Source organism: Bufo bufo, chromosome 2 (assembly GCF_905171765.1).
Source record: "Bufo bufo chromosome 2, aBufBuf1.1, whole genome shotgun sequence".
NCBI classification, from domain to species: Eukaryota; Metazoa; Chordata; class Amphibia; order Anura; family Bufonidae; genus Bufo; species Bufo bufo.
In genome coordinates, this window is record NC_053390.1 from 706,129,265 (window position 1) to 706,155,294 (window position 26,030).

At 43.2% G+C, this 26,030-nt stretch overlaps 1 protein-coding gene and 1 long non-coding RNA gene across 3 annotated transcripts in view; one reads left to right on the forward strand and one right to left on the reverse strand.

The window, feature by feature from the left end:
* The window catches only part of LOC120990160, a 954,651-nt gene that overhangs the window by 139,588 nt on the left and 789,033 nt on the right, over window positions 1-26,030 (reverse strand). The window lies entirely within an intron of this gene.
* The window catches only part of SNX25 (sorting nexin 25), a 221,617-nt gene that overhangs the window by 72,729 nt on the left and 122,858 nt on the right, over window positions 1-26,030 (forward strand). For both annotated transcript variants that reach the window (XM_040418740.1, XM_040418741.1), the window contains exon 2: window positions 8,318-8,402. In XM_040418740.1, coding sequence (XP_040274674.1) covers window positions 8,318-8,402 — 85 coding nt within the window. The remainder of the gene's footprint in view (window positions 1-8,317; window positions 8,403-26,030) is intronic.

Consider the following 26,030-nt stretch of genomic DNA (forward strand, 5'->3'; position numbering starts at 1 on the left):
TTCCGCATGCCTGCCGCCGCCGTTTAAAGTTATTAAACATGCCCCCCTCACTCCTAATAGTACCGTATATCCGAATTTATTCTGTATAATGCCGGCAGGCGGGCCGGGCGGCCGGCGCGTCCCTCAGTGACGTCACTTGTCTGCGCCGCCTGCTTCATTCATAAAGCAGGCGGCGCAGGCACGTGACATCACTGAGGGACGCGCCGGCCTGCCTGCCGGCATTATACAGAAGAAATTTGCACACCCCAAAGGCCGGCCCTGAACGAGCCCCCCCTTTACGGAGCCTGGCGCCCCCGCTGGGGGGCGCGCCCCACTATTTGAGAAGCACTGCATTACAGTAACATAGACATTTAACATATACCCAGATGGCTTGGATCTGAGCGCTCAAAATATTCAAACAGCGCTCAGATGCCACAAACACAGTCAAATCGCCATGGGGTTTAAGTTTAGCATGGGCTGATGCGAGGGCCCATAATCCTGGGGCAAGAGGCTGGCAAATAGGCCCCTCCAAAACCCAGTGGCGAGGTTCATTTCGCCTCAGACAGCACACAGAGTGCTGTCCGCATCTTTTGCGGACCCATTGAAATAAATGGTTCCGTAAACGGCCGTATACGGAACGCAAAATATGTTTGTGTGAACGAGCCCTAACGCTACTTTCACACTCGTGTTTGGTGCAGATCCGTCATGGATCTGCACAGACGGATCCGTTCAGATAATACAACCGCATGCATCCGTTCAGAACGGATCCGTTTGTATTATCTGTAACATAGCCAAAACGGATCCGTTTTGAACACCATTGAAAGTCAATGGGGGACGGATCCGTTTTCGATTGTGTCAGTGAAAACAGATCCGTCCCCATTGACTTACATTGTGTGTCAGGACAGATCCGTTTGCCTCCGCACCGTCAGACGAAAGCAGCGTATTGGTGTCCGCCTCTAGAACGGAATGGAGACAGAACGGAATCAACTGATGCATTCTGAGCAGATCCTTAACCATTCAGAATACATTATACTGATCCGTTTTGGACCGCTTGTGAGAGCCCTGAAACGAATCTCACAAACGGAAACCAAAACACCAGTGTGAAAGTAGCCTTAGGCTACTTTCACACTTGCGTTCGGAGCGGATCAGTCTGGTGTCTGTACAGACGGATCCGCTCCTATAATGCAAACGCTTGCATCCGTTCAGAACGGATCCGTTTGCATAACTGTTTTTTTTTCAGATCTGATTTTTTACTTTGTGAAAACTCAGATCTGACAGTATATTCTAACACAGAGGCGTTCCCATGGTGATGGGGACGCTTCAAGTTAGAATATTTTAAAAGAACTGTGTACATGACTGCCCCCTGCTGCCTGGTTACCATGGTTACCGATCGGAGCTCCAGCGATTAAACTGGGACTCCGATCGTAACTCTCCACTGCCACCAATGATGGGGAACGTGATTTTAACTGGGGGGGGGGGAGATGTGAGGCCGCACTGGCCACCCATCATGGGGGATTCGGAACGTGATTTTAACTAGGGGGGGGGGGCCGCGCTGGCCACCAATGATGGGGGATTCGGAACGTAATTTTAACTAGGGGGGAAGGGGAGAGGTGAGGCCGCACTGGCTACCAATGAGTTAAAAACGGGGGGGGGGGGGCGGCCGCACTGGCCACCAATGAGTTAAAAACAGGGGGGGGTCTGCCCCCTGCTTGTTCTTTTAGTATATTCTAACTTGAAGCGTCCCCATCACCATGGGAACGCCTCTGTGTTAGAATATACTGTCGGATCTGAGTTTCACGATCTAACTCAAATCCGATAGTATATTCTAACATAGAGGCGTTCCCATGGTGATGGGGACGCTTCAAGTTAAAATATACCATCGGATTGGAGAAAACTCAGATCCGATGGTATATTAATAGGGACTCCTGACTTTACATTGAAAGTCAATGGGGGACGGATCCATTTGAAATTGCACCATATTGTGTCAACGTCAAACGGATCCGTCCCCATTGACTTGCATTGTAAGTCTGGACGGATCCGTTTGGCTCCGCACGACCAGGCGGACACGAAAACGCTGCAAGCTGCGTTCGGGTGTCCGCCTGCTGAGCGGAACGGAGGCCAAACGGTGCCAAACTGATGCATTCTGAGCGGATCCGCATCCACTCAGAATGCATTGGGGCAGTACGGATCTGTTTGGGGCCGCTTGTGAGAGCCTTCAAACGGAACTCACAAGCGGAACCCCGAACGCCAGTGTGAAAGTAGCCTTAGCCGTTTGGTAACGAAGTTGCACAGCTCTAATTATCATGTTGTACAGCCACACGTGGGATGCGGCCATCTTGTGGCTGAGTACCACAAGCCTGAGCAAGCCACAGAGGGATCACATTAAGTGATTGGAACCAAATTATTTATTCAGTGTTCGTTTGGATCCAGTCAGTTCAAGGGGTTATCCAACATTACAACAGCCCTCGCAGGACGGCAGACCCGAGGTAGTGATCATACTTTTGGGCGCTGGGTTCGGTCTCTGTCACTCCACTGCCTTCTCTTCTCCCTGGTGCACTGATATCAACATCCCGTTGTCAGCGTCAGCACCTGACCGCTGCGGCCAATAGCTGGCTGCAGCAGTGACCTGCCATGACAAATGGTCACATGACGCAGTGGGGGCGGGTCACCCCTGCAGGAAGCTATTAGCTACATCGGTTACGTTTTGGTTGTTATCGGTGCTGGCCATGGAGCGATAGAGACTGGACCCATCGGCAGGGAAAGCAAGTATGATCACCACCACTGGTCGGTCACTCTGTCAGGTCTGATATAATGTTGGCTAACTCCTTTAGTGTGATCCAACAGTGGCTTTCATGGTGGCCGTGGCACAGCTGCGCTATGTGGCGGTACATGGAGACCACTTCTGATTTTTTTCAGCTTTCATTATGACCTTGCATAGAGATCAGTTAAAACTCACCCAAAAACATAGATGCTAGCAGCACTCCCCATTTAAAGATTTTGATCTCCAGTTCTCAAATACAAATTTCGGACCCAGATGTCCCAACCATAATGTGGTACAGAATAGAAGTGCAAAATCACTGTACATTCAATATGCACATGAAGATGATATCCTAGCATGAGGAGATGTTCTGCGGCTTTCTTTCTGCGTAAACAGGGCTAACGAGAGAGAAGCATTAACTAAAAGACAAATGGTCTAATTGCGCATCGAAGCAATCGGCCACATAGATGAGCCTTGTGGTGTAGGGGTGCAGAGCTAGAAATGGAGGAAAATACAGGTATTCATTTCCCAGGCTGCAAGACTTTCTGCAAGCTGCAGAAACAAAAAGTCACGTAAACAAGGGTCCATGTCTTCCTTATGGTATTGTCCACTAAAGGCCATCAGCAAAGAAATGATCTTTAGTGCCTGATATCAGTGCCAAAAAAGCAGTCGAAAAGGCTGAATAGGATTATAACCACTTCACAGTTTTCGTGTATGGTCCCCCATATGCAAGCAAATTGTTTGCAGACCTGAAGGATAAGGCCATAAATTAAGCCTTATTCACACAGTCAGTGTTCGGTCAGTGATTTCCATCAGTGATTTAAAAGGAGAGAAGCGGACAGCACACCCATTTCAGACCAGTGGTGGGTGCACGTCTCCAGGGAAAGTGGTAAGCTTCCTCTTGCTGGTCTGTTGATCCATATATGTAAGAAGAAGTATGGAGTCATCACTTCCTTTCTGTGAGATTTATTCCAGATGCAACGTTTCGGATGAAAAGGCTTTTCAGACGAAACGTTGCATTTGGAATAAATCTCACAGAGAGAACGTTCTGACTCCATACTTCTTCCATCAGTGGTTGTGAGCGAACACCGGAAGTGGAGGCTACACAGAGATGAGATTTAGAAAAAAGATCTGCACCAGGTCTATGTTTAGAGCTGCACCTGGTTTTGGCTCACAATCGCTGATCGGACACTGACTAGGTGAATAAGGCATTACAGTGGGATTAATCTATCCCTGGATAGGGAGTATTAATATTAAAGAGGACCTGTAACCTCTCCTGATGTGTTTTTTGCAACTACTTGCATCCCCCTTGTTATAGCAATTTTGGAGCATCTATTCTTATCAGTTTCTAGCAGAAGGACCATGCTTCGCTTGGGTATATTTCATCTATTAACAGTGACCTCCACAGTACCCTGCTACCTTAACAGTGACCTTCACAGCAGTTGCCCCTTTAATAGTGGCTGCCCTCTTAACAGTGACCTTCACAGTGTCTGCCCCTTTAACAGTGACCTTCACAGTGTCTGCCCCTTTAACAGTGACCTTCACAGTGTCTGCCCCTTTAACAGTGACCTTCACAGTGTCTGCCCCTTTAACAGTGACCTTCACAGTGTCTGCCCCTTTAACAGTGACCTTCACAGTGTCTGCCCCTTTAACTCCTTAGTGACCAAGCACATTTTGTAAAAATTGCATTCCAAGAGCTAGAACTTTTTTGTTTTTTCATAAATGTACTTGTAGGAGGTCTTATTTTTTGCAGGACAAGTTATAGTTTTGAATACACCATTTTAAGTACATGTAATGATTGATTAAAGCCAGCCGTTTAGCTAAAACCCCCTTTGTTTACGTCAGTAAAAACACGTATGAGTGGTCACTAAGGAGTTAACAGTGACCTCCACAGTGGCCTTCCCCCTTAACAGTAACATCTACAGTGCCCGCCCCTTTAACGGTGACCTCCACAGTGCCCTGCCCCTTTAGTGCTAGGGCTACACGACGACATGTGTTGCTCGACATTTTGTCTCAACAATTTTTATAATGATAGCCTATGGTGTCGCACTGCGACATGTGACATACTACGACACGACAGTTGCAAAAAATCCGTTGCGTCACAGTCACAGCATGTCACATGTTGCAGTGCAACACCATAGACTATCATTCTAAAAATTGTAGCGTGACATTGGTGCTACACATGTAGCAGTGTAGTTGTGCCCTATGTGTAGCCCTACCCTAAAGCTGACCTAAAGCAGTGAAGAAAAATGGCTGGGTTGCTATGGAAACCTGTAGTAAAGCTGTGTATGTGGAGACGAAGGGCCTGCGAGCGTCTATCGGCTGATAAGAGACATGTGACCGTGTGTATGGCAGTTGGGATATGAAGAGAAAGGCTTGTATTGGCTAATGCAGGTCATTTTTTGGGAATATCTCAGGAACAGTACGTCCTAGAGAGCTGTGACCCCCCCCCCAAGATTTATTTCCAGGTCGCAAGGGATGTGTGTACCAAGTTTTGTTGAAATTGATGGTTGCGTTTTTGAGTGATTGCGGAACATACATACATCCTTCTTTATATACTGTGTGTGTGTGTGTGTGTGTGTGTGTGTATGTGTATGTATATATAAACTGCGTGCAGAATTATTAGGCAAATGAGTATTTTGACCACATCATCCTCTTTATGCATGTTGTCTTACTCCAAGCTGTATAGGCTCGAAAGCCTACTACCAATTAAGCATATTAGGTGATGTGCATCTCTGTAATGAGAAGGGGTGTGGTCTAATGACATCAACACCCTATATTAGGTGTGCATAATTATTAGGCAACTTCCTTTCCTTTGGCAAAATGGGTCAAAAGAAGGACTTGACAGGCTCAGAAAAGTCAAAAATAGTGAGATATCTTGCAGAGGGATGCAGCACTCTTAAAATTGCAAAGCTTCTGAAGCGTGATCATCGAACAATCAAGCGTTTCATTCAAAATAGTCAACAGGGTCGCAAGAAGCGTGTGGAAAAACCAAGCCGCAAAATAACTGCCCATGAACTGAGAAAAGTCAAGCGTGCAGCTGCCAAGATGCCACTTGCCACCAGTTTGGCCATATTTCAGAGCTGCAACATCACTGGAGTGCCCAAAAGCACAAGGTGTGCAATACTCAGAGACATGGCCAAGGTAAGAAAGGCTGAAAGACGACCACCACTGAACAAGACACACAAGCTGAAACGTCAAGACTGATTTTTCTAAGGTTTTATGGACTGATGAAATGAGAGTGAGTCTTGATGGGCCAGATGGATGGGCCCGTGGCTGGATTGGTAAAGGGCAGAGAGCTCCAGTCCGACTCAGACGCCAGCAAGGTGGAGGTGGAGTACTGGTTTGGGCTGGTATCATCAAAGATGAGCTTGTGGGGCCTTTTCGGGTTGAGGATGGAGTCAAGCTTAACTCCCAATCCTACTGCCAGTTTCTGGAAGACACCTTCTTCAAGCAGTGGTACAGGAAGAAGTCTGCATCCTTCAAGAAAAACATGATTTTCATGCAGGACAATGCTCCATCACACGCGTCCAAGTACTCCACAGCGTGGCTGGCAAGTAAGGGTATAAAAGAAGAAAATCTAATGACATGGCCTCCTTGTTCACCTGATCTGAACCCCATTGAGAACCTGTGGTCCATCATCAAATGTGAGATTTACAAGGAGGGAAAACAGTATACCTCTCTGAACAGTGTCTGGGAGGCTGTGGTTGCTGCTGCACGCAATGTTGATGGTGAACAGATCAAAACACTGACAGAATCCATGGATGGCAGGCTTTTGAGTGTCCTTGCAAAGAAAGGTGGCTATATTGGTCACTGATTTGTTTTTGTTTTGTTTTTGAATGTCAGAAATGTATATTTGTGAATGTTGAGATGTTATATTGGTTTCACTGGTAAAAATAAATAATTGAAATGGGTATATATTTGTTTTTTGTTAAGTTGCCTAATAATTATGCACAGTAATAGTCACCTGCACACACAGATATCCCCCTAAAATAGCTAAAACTAAAAACAAACTAAAAACTACTTCCAAAAATATTCAGCTTTGATATTAATGAGTTTTTTGGGTTCATTGAGAACATGGTTGTTGTTCAATAATAAAATTAATCCTCAAAAATACAACTTGCCTAATAATTCTGCACTCCCTGTATGTATATGTTAAGAAAAAATGGCGGCACTGGCTAAAGAGGAAAGGTTCGGGTGCACGTCCCAGGGGAATGGACTTCTTACCCCAATAAATGGATCCAGAAAAAGAGCTGCACTCCGGTAGATAAAAGCAAGTGAAACCTTTATTCACCCACCATCTGGGTGAATAAAGGTTTCACTTGCTTTTATCTACCGGAGTGCTGCTCTTTTTCTGGATATATATATATATATATATATATATATATATATATATATATATTACTGTGTATGTGAATTACTAGGTCCAAGTGGGTGTTAACAATTGAGGGTGTGCCCCTGCGTGTTCTGATATTATCCAGTCAATGCTGTCAGTGTCAGACTGTACAGGGCCACACCCCCAACTGGTAACGCTCATCTGGACTTTTATTGCAAACTGCTAGTAATTCATTCATAATTTCTAGCAGGAATAGTAATGGAATTGCAGACCATAGTCATAACAATAGATTTATTACATGGGGAATGCAAGTGGTTACTAAAAAAGACATGTCAGGAGAGGTAACAGGTCCCCTTTAAAGGGGATCTCTCAATTCTCCAAATATCATCTGTTTTATAGCTCAAAAATTTTATTTTATGGGAAATACAAGCATTTACTAAAACTTACCTGTCAGGAGGGGGGGCAGGTTCTCTTTGAAGGGGTTGGCCACTTTTTTGAGGGGGTTTAGCAGCCCCTACCCTCCTTCTTGGGCAGACCTGCAAAGAGAAGCATTCTTGCCTGCTCCTCGCTGTGGGTCCTTGCTCATTCATTCTCCAGCCTCATCTGCCTGGCTCAGATTCCCCGTTGTCAACATCTGCTGCAGCCAATCGGTGGCCACAGTGCTGACTGCCCCCCTTTGCATCACTTGCCCAATTAACATGACACAATGGGAGCAAATCACCTCTATGGCCAGCAATTGGCGAATGTTGACATCAGGGGTTCTGAGAGAGACAGCCGAGGCCAGGAGGTGAAGAAGCTGGGACCCTGTGCTAGGGAGCAGGTCGGTGTGCTTCCCTTTGCAGGTCTGCTCAGGAAAGGGGGAGGTTGCCAAAAAAAAGTGGCCAACCACTTTAAAGTGTAAGTGTTTTGAAGCACAGATGCAACTATTTCACCAGAGACAATACTCGCATATAATGATATTATAACTATATTCACGTTGGGTCCTAGGAGGAAGTCAGTAAGTTGGCATGCAGACCTTTGTAGGCCGGGTATAATGACAGGAATGTAACCTGCAAAATGTCCAAGCTCTAATACTCACTGATTTGCCGTGAAATCTTGTTCCGTGAAAAAAATCTGTATTAGTTGAGTCTACAAAATTTTTGCTCCTTTGTGTAGACGTGATTGGGTTCTCCTTGATAACTGTATCAGAACTTGACCTATAAAATAAATGGGGTTCTACATAACGTTTGAATTACTGTTTTCAGGTGGTCCATCCAGTGTTTCCGCATGAGGCCAGCCAGCATAGGCGAGTGGTGATCTGTCACAGCATGGACAAAGCTCTGAAGGAAGGTAAGCTTGGCTTCTCCTCTGCATAGTTCTTCTCCGGCCTTGTTTTTATTCTGAAGAGTTGAATCCGTTCCGATGGCTTCTCTACAACAGCCCGCAGGCACTTGATAGCAAGTTGGAAATGGCAAAGCGTGTGCAACAGACATTTGTCACTGTGGCAATGAAGAGCGTGGATGATAATTTAAGATGGCATGAAATGCCGTGCAAATCCCGAAGACAAAAAGAAGATAAATAAAATCAAATTTGCCATTGCAACATCCTGCACAATGCTGGCAGAGAGAGAGGGCATATGAAGAATATGTCAGGATGGAAACACTGGTTGCGTCAGTTAATCATTAGCATGTGGCCTTCCACTCGAAGACATTTGATTATAATTTTGCAGATAATTACCGTAGATATTCAATCTGGGCTTAAGACTACTGCGACCACTTGGTCCTTGCTGATAACTTTTATATTGACAGGGCATAAATTAGCAATAGCTTTAAAAAGCTGATTATGATTGGATTAATTGAATGCTCTTGACTCAGAGGTTATGACGTTTAAACTAAAGCTCTACCTTGGTGTTCCTTTATGTAAGGCTAGTTTTACACCTGCGATTTCCCTTTCCACTATTGAGATCCGTCATAGGATCTCAATAGCGGGGGGGAAAATGCTTCCATTTTGTCCCCATTCATTGTCAAGGGGGACAGAAGTGAACAAAAAGGAGTGCACCAGAAAGCATTCCATTCCGTTGGGCTCCATCCCAATGGCGGACAGCAGCGTTTTTCTGTCCGATGTGTCACAATGGAAGTCAATAGGGATGGATCCGTTTTATCCGACACAATAGAAAACGGATCCGTCTCCCATTGACTTTCAATGGAGTTCATGACTGATCCGTCTTGGCTATTTTAGAGATAATACAACCGGATCCGTTCATAACGGATGCAGACGGTTGTATTATCGGGACAGAATCGTTTTTGCTGATCCATGACGGATCTAGCAAAAACGCTGGTGTAAAAGTAGCCTTAGTCAACTTAAACAGCTTGTCCGAGTTAAATAAAAAAGGGAGAACCCCTGCAAAAGGTTTAAAATAACAAAATAACCATACTTGCCACATTTCTGCCCTGGCGCATCCAGTATAGCGCTTTGGTCCTGCGTTGCTGACGTCCTCTTCCTGGCTGCAGCGGTGACGTTCCCTGCACACTACTTCACTGCTGCAGCCAGGAAAACAATCATCGGCAGGGAGTACTGGAACGCAATACTGGAAAAAGCAGGAGAGCTAAGTGGTAAGTTTCCCTTCTTTTATGATTTTAGACCATTTAGAAGAGCTGCCCGAGTTCTAACTCCGAGATTAAAGGGGCTGTCAGTCTGGATCAGTATACAAATGTAATCCATTAACATGTAATGTTAATGTAATCCATATTATTTATGAACATATGCATATTTTTATTTTATTTTTAATTGCTAGTGTATTTTATTTTTGATGTAACAACCAATATATAAACTAAATATTGAGAGAATCTAGTACTTTACACTATTGGAAACACAACAGATTTGGAATTTTCTGCAAAAGTGCAAGGCATTCGGCACTCAGGAATAAAATCCAATAACTTTAGGATACACAGAAGATTTAAAATCCAAATTTGACTTCAATTTTCTATGATTTCTAAATAAAGTTATTGGATTTTGATTACTGGATGCCTTCCACTTATGCAGCTTACTTTGTACCTAGGAGTAAACCCGGTTTGTCCATGTACGGATTTTTCCTAAGGCCTCTTGCACATGACCGTATGGATTTTGCGGTCCGCAAAAACGGATCTGCAAAAAATATGGTCGACATCCGTGTGCATTCCGTATTTTGCGGAACGGAACAGCTGGCCTTTAATAGAACAGTCCTATCCTTGTCCGTATTGCAGAAAATAATAGGACATGTTCTATTTTTTTGCGGACATACGGACATACGGAAACAGAAGGTACTCCATGTGCATTCCGTTTTTTTTGCGGACCCATTGAAATGAATGGTTCCGTATACGGTTCGCAAAAAAACCTGAACGTACACTGAATGAAAATACGTTTGTGTGCATGAGGCCTAAGGAGGAATAGTGTCCACACGTTGTTTGCTTATATCTTATTATTGAGCTTATAGCAGACGTAGACTTCATTTTCTGACTTTAGGACAGTCCTAAACACACCAACATTATTTAGAGGTGTTTTGTTCCTTTTAAAAAATGTGGTGCAAGTCATTCCAACATATCACTTTTTTTGCCGGCATATGTTATAAACTTGCCCCATTATTTTCATAACACAAAATAAATCTAATGTATTTCCTCTCATCATCATTAGACACTCATCTTTACAATCAGTATATTTCTAGAAGGAGAGAAGTGCAGGGATCAACCAGAAAAAGCATGTAGACAATCTACTCCTGGAAAATAGATTGCACTTCATTATATGGCATCTTGTGTGTTCAACTGTCAGAATTTCTCATTTCTAGAAATGTTGTGCAGTATATAAAACATTCCAATATACTTTCTGTATCTGTTCTTCACTGGGTGCCAATGAGAGGGCATGGCAGCTGGGGGCCTTTAAATGCAGACCAGCGTGATGCTCTGCAGTACAGAAATATTTTAGTTTATTATACGACTGATTGAGCTCATGGGAGTCCACTAGTGGGACTAAAATAAAAAGTAAAAATAGAAGGAAAAGTATTAAAAATATTTAAGAGAAAATAATAAAACAAAAAATGCATTATAGAAAAAAAATACGGTACTCCGAATCGCTGCTGCACAATCTGTAAAATTATCAAATTATTCAGCCTTTGTGGTGGACACCATAAAAAAAATAAATGCCATGGTTAGGCTAGTTTCACACTAGCGGCACGGACCTCCGGCAGGTGAACAGCCTGTCGGATCCATCCTGCTGCAAGTGCACACGTGCCCCCACACTACCGCTCCGGCCCCATTGACTAGTCCGGGGGCACGTGTGCACTAGCGGCAGGACTGATCCGACAGGCTGTTCACCCGCCGGAACAGCCTGCCGGAGGTCTGTGCCGCTAGTGTGAAAGTACTCTTACTGTTTTTTTTTGTTTTTTTTTTGTTCATCGCGCCTTCAAAAAGGAATAAAAAGCGATCAAAAAGTCATAAACCCCCCAAAATAGTACCAATGAAAATGTCGACAAACAAGCCCTTTCACAGCTCTGTTGATATAAAAACAAGAATATTTCTCACAATAGGGATACATAGGTGCATTATTTTTCTGAAAAAGTATCTTTTCTTGTTCAAAAGTGGTAAAACATGAAAAATATTTATATATAAACTTGGTATTACAGTAATCATCATTATGAATGCCATAAGAACAAAACCCCAAATTATATGGAATTGCTGTTTTCTCTTCCATTATTTGTACCCCAAAATGGTGCAATTAAAAAATACAACAAAACCCACAAAAGAAATCCAGGCCTCATACGGGTATGTCAACTGAAAACAAATGTTAGGACTCTCAGAAAGCACTCTAAAAGAAATGCCACATCCTGATGACTAAAATAGGCAGCGTCTTTAAAAGGTCAACTAAATATCAGTGCCACTGTTGGATGCATACTTTCCAGTATTATATGTAGAGCAATCCAGCAGAATAATGTATTTCAAACAGTGCATTTATGTGCATGAGGAACACTGAAGCTTTTCCACTTTAGGGATGCCCTACCTACCCCATGGCATTGCCGATAGGGAAGCTGAGCATTTTTCTGTATTTGATTTGTACTCTCCACCATACTAAAAGATATTGACGATAGAACGCGGTTTAACAGGCCATGAATTGGAGGTTGCATTGTAACTAATTCATTTGAGTAGTCTGCCATATGCAGCTATAGTGAAAAGTGAAGAAGTTGCTGTGTCCCCCGGACAGAATCCATCAGAAATATTTTCATACTAGTCAATGAATCATGGGAGACCTATGTGTTAGGACAACTGAGAACCCTTCGCATTGTGGAATGACCGCCTGGCCTCTTGTTTAAAACAGAATAGTTACAACAGATATACAGCAAGAGATCTTCACATATCTAGAATTGCAATTATAGCCACATAAAGGCCTCTTCACACTGAGCAATTTAATGGGGTTGTCTCACTTCAGTAAGTGGCATTCATCATGTAGAGAAAGTGAATATAAGCCACTTACTAATATATTGTTATTATCCATATTGCCTCCTTTGCTGGATTCGTTTTTCTATCACATTATACACTGCCTGTTTCCGTGGTTACAGACCACCCTGCAATCCATCAGTTGTGGCCGTGCTTGTATTAACTTTCTCTACATGATAAATGCAATTTACTGAAGTGAGACAACCTTTTTAACAGGCGATTGTCGGGATGGAAGCATTCGTGCAGGGTCCTCCTCCTTATCTAGCCAATCTTGTCCAGTGTAAAGGGATTCTGTCATGACATTTTAGGCCTATAACCTAAACATATGGCCAGGTCCGTCCAAATAGCATGAATCCGAAACTGTCCTTATTAAATGTGCCTGTGGCTCTATTAGCACATAAAACAGGTTTTTATAACCTGTCATTCACCTACCTAAGGTGCCCAAGGGGACGTCGCTTCATACAGGTTGCCCGGCTGCAGCCATCTCCGTCTGGTGCCCAGCGCCGCCTTCCCACTAGAAATCGCCGCCCTCCCTGTCTATAGTGCCGCCTTCCTCACCTCAGCCCCACCTCCGCAATCGTCCGTTCCCTCAGGTTCTACCTAGTGCGCACGCGCGGGATCTGGCAGAGGGACCGGATGATTGCGGAGGCGGGGCTGAGGTGAGGAAGGCGGCGCTGGGCACCAGACGGAGATGGCTGCAGCCGGGCACCTTGTATGAAGCGACGTCCCCTTGTGCACCTTAGGTAGGTGAATGACAGGTTATAAAAACCTGTTTTATGTGCTAATAGAGCCACAGGCACATTTAATAAGGACAGTTTCGGATTCATGCTATTTGGACGGACCTGGCCATATGTTTAGGTTATAGGCCTAAAATGTCATGACAGAATCCCTTTAAGCATTGTATTCCATCTTTCTCTGTGCCTAAGGTCATGATAAGACTGCCCAGAGGTCCACAGGTCCCTACTGTAATTCTGTATGCCTCAGATTTCTTATGGGAAATTATTTTCCACTGTAATGCATACAAAATTGTGGCTCCATTGGGCTCCACGTGTACACAGGCATGCTCTCCTAGAATCATGACAGGCAACGTACACAGCGCTTTTCTGTGTGCATGAGCCCTAACTGAGGTTTATTACCCAAACCTGACCCAGATAAACATATACTATAAAACATAACCTTTACCGATTCAAATTAAAATCCCTATGTGAGCGGATAGATAGTTAAAAATGGCTACGTCCAGTGCGTGTGCTGATTGCGACTGTATAGTGATTGGATGGTAGCTCGCAGGGATGTGCACCATCCCTCTAGTACAGGCATGCTCAACCTGTGGCCTTCCAACTACAACTCCCAGCATGCCCGAACAGCCTACATCAGGGCATTGTGGGAGTTGTAGTTTTACAACAGCTGAAGGGCTGCAGGTTGAGCATGCCTGCTCTAGTACTACCAATACATCATTGTCCATGGTGAGCTGACAACAAACTGAACCGAGTTTGCCATTTTAATTCACTGGCAATTGAAGACGCCCTAAGGATAATGTAACACCATAAACTGGTTACATATTCACTAACACTGGTAGCTACACTGGACTGGAAGTAGACCCCTAAAAACTACTAACTGCCCCCCGACCTGTTTCACCAGTAACCTGGCTTCATCAGGGGTTTGGGCAGAAATTTCTATCCGCTCAGGAAGGTTATGTTTTAGAGTATATGTTTTTCTGGGTCAAGTTTGGGTAATTAGCCTTTCGGCTTCTAGTGTAAATTGTGTATACATGCCCACACTGATGGGGTCTGTTAGGGATTTTGTTACTAACTGAGGTTTTAAAGTCGTTGGGCACTTTCTAAAAGATTCTCTAAAATGCCATCACCTTGTGGGCACGAACATCCAAAACCCCAAGCACCCTTACTACTTACCGGAGCACCCTGGTTCCGTGTCCCTCACTGTGCATGGATTCCATCTGTAGACAATGGACGCTGTTGGCTGCCCTGTCCATGGCAATCAAGATGGTGGCAGTAACATTGTTTCGTACATGAACCCTATGAATTTGTAAAGCGCTGCGGAATATGGTGGTGCTATATACATTTTTATTATTATTTACCCTCATGACTAAAGTCCCAGATGCATCTTAGAGGCATTCCGTTATTCATTCCGTCATAATAGAAGTCTATGGGCTGCAAAACTGATCCATCCCGTTTCTGTTATGCAGGAGAGGACTCCCCTGCATAACGGAAATGGAACGAATCAGTTTTGCAGCCCATAGACTTCTTCTATTATGACGGAATGCCTCTAAAGGCATTCCGTTATGCATTCCGTCATAGAATTGCGTTATGGTCCGTGGTAACATAATCTGTAACGCAATTCACCTTTTACCAGTAAATGAAGCGTAAACAAATCTCTAGTGGCCAACAACTAGGAAAAAGGGAAATGCAGACTTGTGCGGTTCTTAATTATAGAACAGGTTCTATTAAAATGCAAAAATATTCTTCTACTTCCACTCCCCTGCCAACAGTCCTCATCCCCATCACCTACTGAGCGAATATTTGTACTTGACCAGTCTGATTGTGCGTGCTCATGAGTAGGTCAGGAGAGTTGTCATCTGAGAGAGCTTTAAGCCAACTACAATCCTATAGGGGTTGTCAAAAATTTTATATTTTTATTGAGGTGTTTTATAGTTAATTTTATCCCCAAATTATTGAGCATGCATGGTGTCATTAGCTGAAGAATTTCATATTTGGATAAAAGGAGACATTTAGTACCATTGTGATTCTATTATAAAGTTATTCATGGTTAGCACTAGCATGTTGATTTTTATTCTATATTGTATTAAAATAGAACTTACTTGGTTCTCCATGTGCATGTTCCTCGCCTCCAGTCCTCAGGGCCCACCTGCCGGCCATGTTTTCAGGATTTCCTTAGTAATAAGCAGGTGATATAATTAGGGTCAATGCTTCAGGACTTATCACAGGTATTCATTATGTGGGATATTCTCAAATCATGACCAGATGGGCCCTGAGGACTGGAGTTGAGGAATACTGCTCCATGTGAATAGATGTATGCCCCCATTGGTGCTGAGAGAATAAAGACTATGTTCTAGCGATAGATTCCCTTTATAGAATCAACAAACTGTTTGGGGCCCTTTCACAGAGGAGTTTTTACCAATGCCATGGCCTTGTGTGTACGTTTTCTTAAGGGTCAGGGTACCTGTAAGTGTCTATTCCCAACGAGTAGGTGTCCACATATCCCCAACGTTATGGGATTAAAGTGCAATCATAAATTGTGACTGTTTTTAAATGTTAGATTATTTTAGCAGTTTACATGGAAATGAGGTCTTGTAGAGTCACAGATCAGATTCCTTTTTTATTTTTATTTTTTTTGTTCATTTCAGCATGTTTTCTGAGCTACAGTAGCTGAAAGATTGCTAATGAGCACATTTTATAGTACAACATTTTAACTTAAAGGGGTTGACCAATTTCTGGTTACTCTTGACAGATGTGTTTGTGAGATGATTGTATGGCATTTACTAATAGTCTTTTTTGAGATTCTGCACCATTTTCTTTATTTCATAAGGTCTGCCCCCTTGTGAACAGTCTTTTGTGCTGTCCACACAGAGATCTTGTCCATAAAATGGCCGCTGATGGAGGGTGATGTGACCAGGTAAGGTCTCCTCCATTCAAAGACACTGCACCTGCACCAAAGGCCCAACAGAACAAGTAGATATGGTAGGTGCAGTGGATATGCATGGAGGAGGCATCACATGGAGGTGATTTGCCTGGTGACATGACCCTCCATCAGGGGCCATCTTGTAGACAGGACCTCTGTGAGAACAGCACAAAAGACTTTGTAAACAAGGGAGTATACATTATGAAATATAGAAAATAGTGAAGAATTTCAACAAAGACTATATTAGTAAGTGCCATATAATCATCTCACAAACTTTGGTCAGCAGTAACCAGAAAGTGGCCAACCCCTTTAATGAAACCCTGTGAGCTCAGCCACTCTAAGCTAGTAATCATTTTTGCTGAATTCCCATCATGACACAAAAAATAGAAAATCTTTATTAAGCAGTTGGCAGTGTAGACGGTGTGGTTTAATAGACTGAAGTGTTTGAGCTTTGTCGTCATATCTGTTGCAGAGAGTACGAGTGACGATTCGATCAATAGCTCTTCGTTGAAGTGCAGTGTTACTGTTTGCGGATTATCTCGTGTTTTCTGACGCCAACGAGGGTAATGTGGAAAATGGAGTGGCTAGACAAAACGTAACTCTGTTCAGTAGGCAATAATTTATTTAACCTTTTTTGCTGGGAATTTTGTTCCTGCTCAGGTGGCTAGATAGTAGACGCATGTGTGATGAGTCTCCTAGCCCTCACCCGGTCACAAATAAATGTCCGATCCAAGCTCCATTATTTGCAGTCTGTTTATTTATATAGGTTTAGGAATGCAATGTGAACTCCCAATAAAGAGAATAGTGGTGCCAAAAAGTCCACAAATCCAGAAAAATGCGCCGTCCATCAGGAGACACTGCTGGAGGTAAAGGGGGACCCCTACACTAAACGTCACACCCCTGTGTGGTCATTCTTTCTTTCTTCATTTCCAGCAGTGTCTCCTTGTAGAACTTATACTTTATGGACTTTTTAGTGGACGTTTTGCCACCGCTATTGGACTTGACATGTAAAGATTATATTTGTTCCCAGAACAAGTCCACCTTTTTATTGGTCCCCTTCTTAGGCTAGTTTCTCACTAGCAGCAGCCTTCTCCGGCAGGCTGTTCTGGCGGGTGAACAGCCTGCCGGATCCATGCTGCTGCCGCTAGTGCACGCATGCCGCTGGAGGTCCGCTCAGGGCCCTATTGGCTAGAATGGGGGCGGGCCGGAGTTCCAGCGGCAGCACGGCAAACATGCAGAGAGGCGGCCGGAATAAAACTACGACATGTCATAGCTTTATTCCAGCCGTCTCTCGGCATGTTTGCCGCGCTGTCGCCGCTACTCGGGCTCGCCCTCATTATAGTGTGAAGCCTTAAAGGGGTATTCCCATCTTAATGATCACTGTTAAATCTGTCAATGATTTGACAGTGATCATTTTTCTAAATACATTTTATTACCCAATTCCCACCCTTTTTGAGAAAATAAGTCCCCTCTTACTTGATGTTGTCTTTCGTCTCCCCTGGTTAGGGCCACCTCTCCTGTCGAATCCCGCCGGGCCGCGCTTGCGCAGAAGACTGGAGATTCACTCCCGGCCGGGCAATGTCCTGAACGTGCATGCGCCATGATGACTTCTTCCTGGCCAGTATAGTACGGAGCCGTGCACGCCGGCTCTGTACTATACAGGCCAGGAATAAGTCACCATGGCGCATGCGTGGCGTGCGCGCGCGTTCAGGACATTGCGCTGCCCGGCCAGGAGAAAAACTTCAGTCTTCTGCGCAAGCGCGGCCTGGCCGGGAGAAGACGTCACTCAAGCCCAGCCGAATCCAGGAAGTGGACGTCACGCTGGACGAAGGTAAGTATTAAAACTGAAGATGGGAATACCCCTTTAAGCAGATATTTACCTTATGACATGTTATGGTACTGTAGAAAATGTCAGTGATAAAACTAGGGATCGACCGATATTGTTTTTTTTTTTTTTTTTTTTAGAGCCGATACCGATAATCTGTGAACTTTCAGGCTGATAGCCGATAATTTATACAAATATTTTATATCTCATAATATATATTAGTTACTAGGTGGTGGAAATTTGCATTTGGCACTAGTATATTATAAATGTAAATTATAAATTAATAAAGCTCTTAGTTGGTAGTCAATTTATAATTTACATTTATAATATACTAGTGCCAAATGCCAATTTTCACACCATCCCCCCTTCCTCACTGACTTTATTAACCCCCATCAGACCTCAGATGAATAAAATAAACCTTACCTCTCCTGCGCCGTGGCTCCTCTTCATCTCCGTGTCTGGCGTCTCGCTCCCCTGTGTTCTCTGGCCCGCGCTGCACTGTAACCAGCGTGCAGCGTCGAGTCATAGTGCGCGCACTACATCTTGACACTGTATGGGGTCAGGACATCGCCACGTCTGAAAAGTCCAAACTATTAAAAAAAAAAAAAAAAAAAAATGTCCTATGCGGTGGACGCCGTAACAGAAAAAATAAAAACTGCGCGATTCGCCTTTTTTTTTTTTTTGTCACCTTGTCCCCCCAAAAAATAGGAATGGACTGTTCTATTATGGGCCGGACGTTCCATTAAAGGCGGAATGTACGCAACTTTCTTTGGTGTTGTTTTTTTTTTTTTTTTTTCGCATGGTATTGAGTATCGCAATACTTTTTTTATGGTATCGAAACCGAATCAAAATTTGGGCATCAAAACAACCCTAGAACAAACCCTTGTTCATTGGGTGAAAGCTTTGATGATGCGAACACCAAAGTCCCCATTTCTGGGAGCAGGTTGTGCTGTGTAAACAAAGGATCTGCTCCCCAGAAACGGTGAATCTGTATAGGTGATTGCTGAGGTGATTGCTGAATATAAATGCAACTCTCGCCTCCTCTGAGAAACCAGCAATTATTGTAAAGGAATGGTTTGTTCCCAATAATTGCCTGTCTAGTTGGACAGTGTAAAGGGCCCTTAATTGACCCTATACAGCAACTTCCTTAGAGCCCAACAGTTTGGGAGAGTCACATATTCTCCTGATGAGTAGTAATTACTAAGGGTCATTTCATGTCGAGAGCTCAGGTGGCAGTCCTTCCAGATTTTTCAAAAATTTGGCAGTGTAAGGGACTGGCAAAGAAAAAGATCTTGAACTGCAGCTCACCTTAGAGAGAAGAAAAGAGTTTGTACAAAATTTTGCTTATCAACCTTTAAAAGGGAATGTGTCATCTTTAAAAGGGAATGTGTAGCTTTAACATATTTTTTAATGAATTTTGATGTTTTCATTTTTCCATATATTTAAACAAAAAAGATAAAATCCTGCATTTTTTCACACTGGCCACTAAGCCTTATAATAGGTCTGTACAGATCACTTTTACTGCAGTTAACTCATTCTAATCCTGCCTGTAATGATATAAGATGATGTAAGACAGGATCCACCATTCACAATAGATGATTGTCACAGTTTATCTCTTCTTTCCTTGTACAATGACCTCTGCACAGGACACAGAACATGCCTGGAAAACTCTCCCATAGAAGACAATGAGGTCCGCTCCTGACCATTGTGTCTATGGACCATGGGGCTGCCGTAAAGCAATTTTCTTACTGCTTTCTAAATGCTGTTAAGAACAGCTCAGGCAAGATGGCCGCCCCCATAATCATGTTCAGAGAATAGAATAAAGAAATCTACAGTCAGAAAGTAAAAACAGATTAGAAAAAAAGGCTATGTGTTACTATATGATTTTATCTAGTAGATAACATTTTTGGTGACACATTTTTCTTTAATGTCCATGCCCACCTAAGTACTAGCATGAAGCTTTCAGTGCCCCCCATCCAAATTTCTCATTACATTATAGCATATGGTGGCTGTTCTATCCATGATAACGGTTTTGCGACTCTAGGAAATATTTCAGCCATGTATTATCAAAGTCATTTTTCTTTTTCTCCTCCGCATTTTTTTCCTTTGAATAAATGACCACAGTGGGTTATTGGGAAACCTTTCAGAAAAATGCATACTGTGCTTTGAAAAAATACACCACTGACCCAGAAAACAAGCCAAAAATGCTTTGCAACCAGTTCCAACTGTTATTGACCAAGACTAGTTCTTTTTTTTTTTTTTTTTTTTTTTTTTTTTTATAGTACATGGAGGTTTGAAAAGTAATAAGAAAGGTTTTTATTTTTTTTCTTGTTCAGTTGTACAAAATAGTTTTTGTCTTTTTGTTGTTGTGATAGATGGGTCTTTATGCCATTTTTTGGTGATAGCGGTTTTTCACATTTATCCCAGCTAAAATAAATGGTCACTAACTTTCCACACAGTCACATAAATCAGTAGTAAAGTTGGATATAGTAAACATTGTAATATATCTTATTAGAGGAAAAATGCCACTTTCTCAACTCCTCCCCTAAACGAACAGCTTTGTGAGATGGAGACGGACTGTCAACTCGCTGTCCCTCCCCATAGACTTCTATGGATAGCATGTGATCCCATCCTTTAATGAGCTGACGTAAAACGGCTAGGGCAGCGCTAAAGCCTGCCCATTAAAGCCGGTGACGTCACCGAATACACTGCTGGGCGGAACCCTCTTCCAGCACTGTAAAAACATAAACAAACAGCCCTTGCCCTGCACGATCCAGCGCAGGGCACGGGAGCGCATTGGAGCATGAAATGCTCAGATCCCAATATCAGAGGGGCTGTCTGGATGAAAATGGGAATATGTCCGCGTTCAGCTCTGAACCTCATTAATTAGTGTAGAAAGGGGTAGAGTTTATTACATTCACCTATACTATTGACATATTTGAAGTTTGTTGTCGCTTTTTCTATATCTCTGCATAATTTTGACCAAAAAAAAAAAAAGTTACCAAATATTTACTTTTTTATGAGGAATATCATCCAGTATTGTGTGTCTGTGAGTGGAAAAAGTATGTGAATTTTTGCTTGCGGTATCTGGTGTGACCACCTTGTGCAGAAAAAGCTGCAACTAAACGTTTCCGGAAATTGATTAGTCCTACAAATTGGTGAAGGAACAGACTGCCTGAGTTCACTGTATCTGGCATATATGCTGTCTTTCAGCCGGACAAAAAATACTACATGCAGCATTTTTTGCCCGTCCGAGAGCTGGCATATATGCTGGAAAGTGGCAGGGTCCCCGCTAGATCCCATTGTAGATGTCAGATACAATGAACTCTGGCAGTCTGTTTCCCTGCCGGAGCAAACTGCCAGAGTTCACAACACAGATGTGAACGCGACTTTAGGGTTGTTGTCTTGCTGTATAACCCACGTTCTATTGATATTCAGCTCACGGACAGATGTCCTAATGTTTTCTTTTAGAATTTGCTGGTATAATTCAGAACTCATTGTTCCATCAATGATGGCAAGCTGCCCTGGCCCAGATGCAGCAAATAATTATTCTGGAATGCAGTGTTTTACCTTTCTCTAAACATAACGCTTCTCATTTAAACCTAAAAGTTCTATTTTGGTCTTATCTGTCCACCAAACATTGTTCCAATAGCCTTCTGGCTTGTCCAGATGATCTTTAACAAACTGCAGAATGGCATCAATGCACTTCTGGAGAGCAGCAGCTTTCTATCTGCAATCCTGCAATGCACACCATTGTACAGGTCCTTCTCAAAAAATTAGCATATTGTGATAAAGTTTATTATTTTCTGTAATGTACTGATAAACATTAGACTTTCATATATTTTAGATTCATTACACACAACTGAAGTAGTTCAAGTCTTTTCTTGTTTTAATATTGATGATTTTGGCATACAGCTCATGAAAACCCAAAATTCCTATCTCAAAAAATTAGCATATCATGAAAAGGTTCTCTAAACAAGCTATTAACCTAATCTTCTGAATCAACTAATTAACTCTAAACACTTGCAAAAGATTCCTGAGGCTTTTAAAAACTCCCAGCCTAGTTCATTACTCAAAACCGCCATCATGGGTACGACTGCCGACCTGACTGCTGTCCAGAAGGCCATCATTGACACCCTCAAGCAAGAGGGTAAGACACAGAAAGAAATTTCTGAACGAATAGGCTGTTCCCAGAGTGCTGTATCAAGGTACCTCAGTAGGAAGTCTGTGGGAAGGAAAAAGTGTGGCAGAAAACGCTGCACAACGAGAAGAGGTGACCGGACCCTGAAGATTGTGGAGAAGGACCGATTCCAGACCTTGGGGGACCTGCGGAAGCCACCGTGTACAGGCGTGTGCAGGAAATGGGCTACAGGTGCCGCATTCCCCAGGTCAAGCCACTTTTGAACCAGAAACAGCGGCAGAAGCGCCTGACCTGGGCTACAGAGAAGCAGCACTGGACTGTTGCTCAGTGGTCCAAAGTACTTTTTTTTCGGATGAAAGCAAATTTTGCATGTCATTCGGAAATCAAGGTGCCAGAGTCTGGAGGAAGACTGGGGAGAGGGAAATGCCAAAATGCCTGAAGTCCAGTGTCAAGTACCCACAGTCAGTGATGGTCTGGGGTGCCATGTCAGCTGCTGGTGTTGGTCCACTGTGTTTTATCAAGGGCAGGGTCAATGCAGCTAGCTATCAGGAGATTTTGAAGCACTTCATGCTTCCATCTGCTGAAAAGCTTTATGGAGATGAAGATTTCATTTTTCAGCACGACCTGGCACCTGCTCACAGTGCCAAAACCACTGGTAAATGGTTTACTGACCATGGTATTACTGTGCTCAATTGGCCTGCCAACTCTCCTGACCTGAACCCCATAGAGAATCTGTGGGATATTGGGAAGAGAAAGACCCAACACTCTGGATGAGCTTAAGGCTGCTATCGAAGCATCCTGGGCCTCCATAACACCTCAGCAGTGCCACAGGCCGATTGCCTCCATGCCACGCCGCATTGAAGCAGTCATTTCTGCAAAAGGATTCCCGACCAAGTATTGAGTGCATAACTGAACTTAATTATTTGAAGGTTGACTTTTTTTGTATTGAAAACACTTTTCTTTTTATTGGTCGGATGAAATATGCTAATTTTTTGAGATAGGAATTTGGGGTTTTCATGAGCTGTATGCCAAAATCATCAATATTAAAACAAGAAAAGGCTTGAACTACTTCAGTTGTGTGTAATGAATCTAAAATATATGAAAGTCTAATGTTTATCAGTACATTACAGAAAATAATGAACTTTATCACAATATGCTAATTTTTTGAGAAGGACCTGTAGTTGTGGACATTAGCTAATGGGAATAAGTGAATAAGGGAATGTTCTTGAATTTCCTCCATTTGTATACAATCTTTCTGACTCTTTAGAAATGGTTTTATAATTTTTTCCAGCCTAATGAGCATTAGCAACTCTTCTTCTGAGGTCCTCAGAATTCTCCTTTTTTGTGCTATGATACCCTTCCACAAACAGACTTTGATAGATCCCTCATTCTTTAAATAAAACAGGTCAACCACTGATTGTTATCTCATTGATTGAAAACACCTGACTCTATTTTAGCCTTCAAAGTATCTGCTAATCATAAAGTCCACATACTTTTGCCACTCATATGTATTAAATAATATATATTGTGGCCACATAAGGTCATAAAAGACCTTTTGGGAGCCATTTTAACACATTATTTTTTTTATTGCTTATTTCCCTAGTGACCGGGTGGGTACACCATTCTGACTGCACTGGTATGGGTCTTCGAAGACCTAGCAGATCCTACAGGTACAAAGAAGGACTGCAGCAGAAAGTGGCATTTTCTCTTCCTGACGTGTGCTCAGGAAGGCCGAGGCGGTAATGAGCAGTCCCTGCCTTCTGTCTGGGGGAATCTAGCTGTCTGACAGCGGACTCCCCCTCTCCTGCAACTTCCCTGCAGCTGCAGAGTTTGCAGAAACATTTATGAAATATATGCGGATCAGTCTGACTTTTAAAGACATTGGGCAGCCCACAGGTGGTTAAGCCGAAGACTCCCAGCCCCAACGCAGACGCTTGCAAACAGAGTTTAACTGCATGGTTGTGTAAAGAGATGCAGAGTATTTCGAGCTTTGTATTTCATTTAGCTTCTGGGTTGACTGGTGAGATTGGTACACTTTTCTTTTTATTTTTTTCAGGCTGTTTGAGGTTTGCTGTGATTTTGTTGCAATTTTTCACAAGTGGTTTACTTTGCCAAATTTCAGGACGTTCGGGGAGTGCTGTCTTCTTGACATGAAATGACCCAGAGCTATAGCTACTTTAGAAGTATTTGAGGATTTGTCGTCTGCCTAGTTGTTTGTAGAGCTCTTTTACAGTAAGGATCAACTTCTCATTGAACTTTTGCCTACATCTAAGGTTTACCAAAAAGTTGTAAAAAAAAACAAAAAAAATTACTGGAATTCAGAAATGCTTTGTCTGCAACTTGTGAACCTTTTATCATCCTAGATGTCAACAGTGAAATGCATTTATGATATGGTTAGGAGCATTACTGAACCTTCTGTGCACTTAGATATATACAGTAGGTATACACATGCTATGGAGGATATTGTTAGTACAGAATTGATGCTGTATTCTCGCTTCACTGCTTTGATGTGCTGCTCACTGCAGAAATAATGGGGCTGAGCACACAGCTGCCTGTACTCGTATGTCGCGATAAACATTGAAAGGGAGTTCAATATTAATGGCCTATCTTCAAGATAGGTCATCCATATCTGATCAGTGGGGGTCTGACTCCTGGCGCCCCCACCAGGCTGTGGCTGTGTAATCTCCTTACAGCATACCACGCACAGCGTCATACGTTTTATGGTGATTGTGCTTTATGTTCTCTTGAATGGGACTGAGCTACAAATAGGCCATGTGGCTAATGAAAGTGACGTGACTGACCTAGGGAGAGGCTTCGGCAAGCCTCTTCAAGCAGTTGATCGACCAGGGTGCTAGGTGTCTTGAGGATAGGCCATCAGTATTGAACTACCAGAAAACCCTTTAAAAGGGACTGTATCATTTTATTGATCAATGGGTTCCCTGAGGTCAGACCTTCACTGATCACATAAAAGCATAGGGCATGATCCATAGTACTAGTTAGGCTACTTTCACACTCACGTTTTGGCTTTCTGTTTGTGAGATCCGTTCAGGGCTCTCACACGCCGTCCAAAGCGTTTCAGTTTTGCCCTAATGCATTCTGAATGGAAAAGGATCCGCTCAGAATGCATCAGTTTGCCTCCGATCAGTCTCCATTCCGCTGTGGAGGCGGACACCAAAACGCTGCCTTAAATGTTTGGATCCACCTAATCATAGAATATATTTCCTGTAGCTTTCCTTTTGCACGTTAGAATAGAAGAAATGTCATTGGAACGAAGAAGAGCAAAACTTACATTTTAGATTCTTCAGCAATAGCGGACAAGAATAGGCATATTCTCTTAGTGCCGGCAATGTGCGGTCCGCAAAATGCGGAACGCACATTGCCGCTGTCCGTTCAGAACAGATCCATTTGTATTATCTTTAACATGGCCAAGACGGATCCGTCTTGAACACTATTGAAAGTCAATGGAGGACAGATCCGTTTTCTAATGTGCCAGATTGTGTCAGTGACAACGGATCCGTCCCCATTGACTTACATTGTGTGTCAGGACGGATCCGTTTGGCTCAGTTTCATCAGACGGCAAGCAGCGTTTTGGTGTCCGCCTCCAGAGCGGAATGGAGACTGATCGGAGGCAAACTGATGTATTCTGAGCGGATCCTTTTCCATTCAGAATGCATTAGGGCAAAACTGATCCGTTTTGGACCGCTTGTGAGAACCCTGAACGGATCTTAGAAACGGAAAGCCAAAACGCGAGTGTGAAAGTAGACTTAGAAGACTTATGCCAAACAAGAGCATGGAGATACCAAACAGCATGCCCACGTGTGACTATAGGCGGTGGCAGTCATTCCTGTACAATAATTGTGTGGCGGTATTCCATCTTCCAGTACGGACAATAT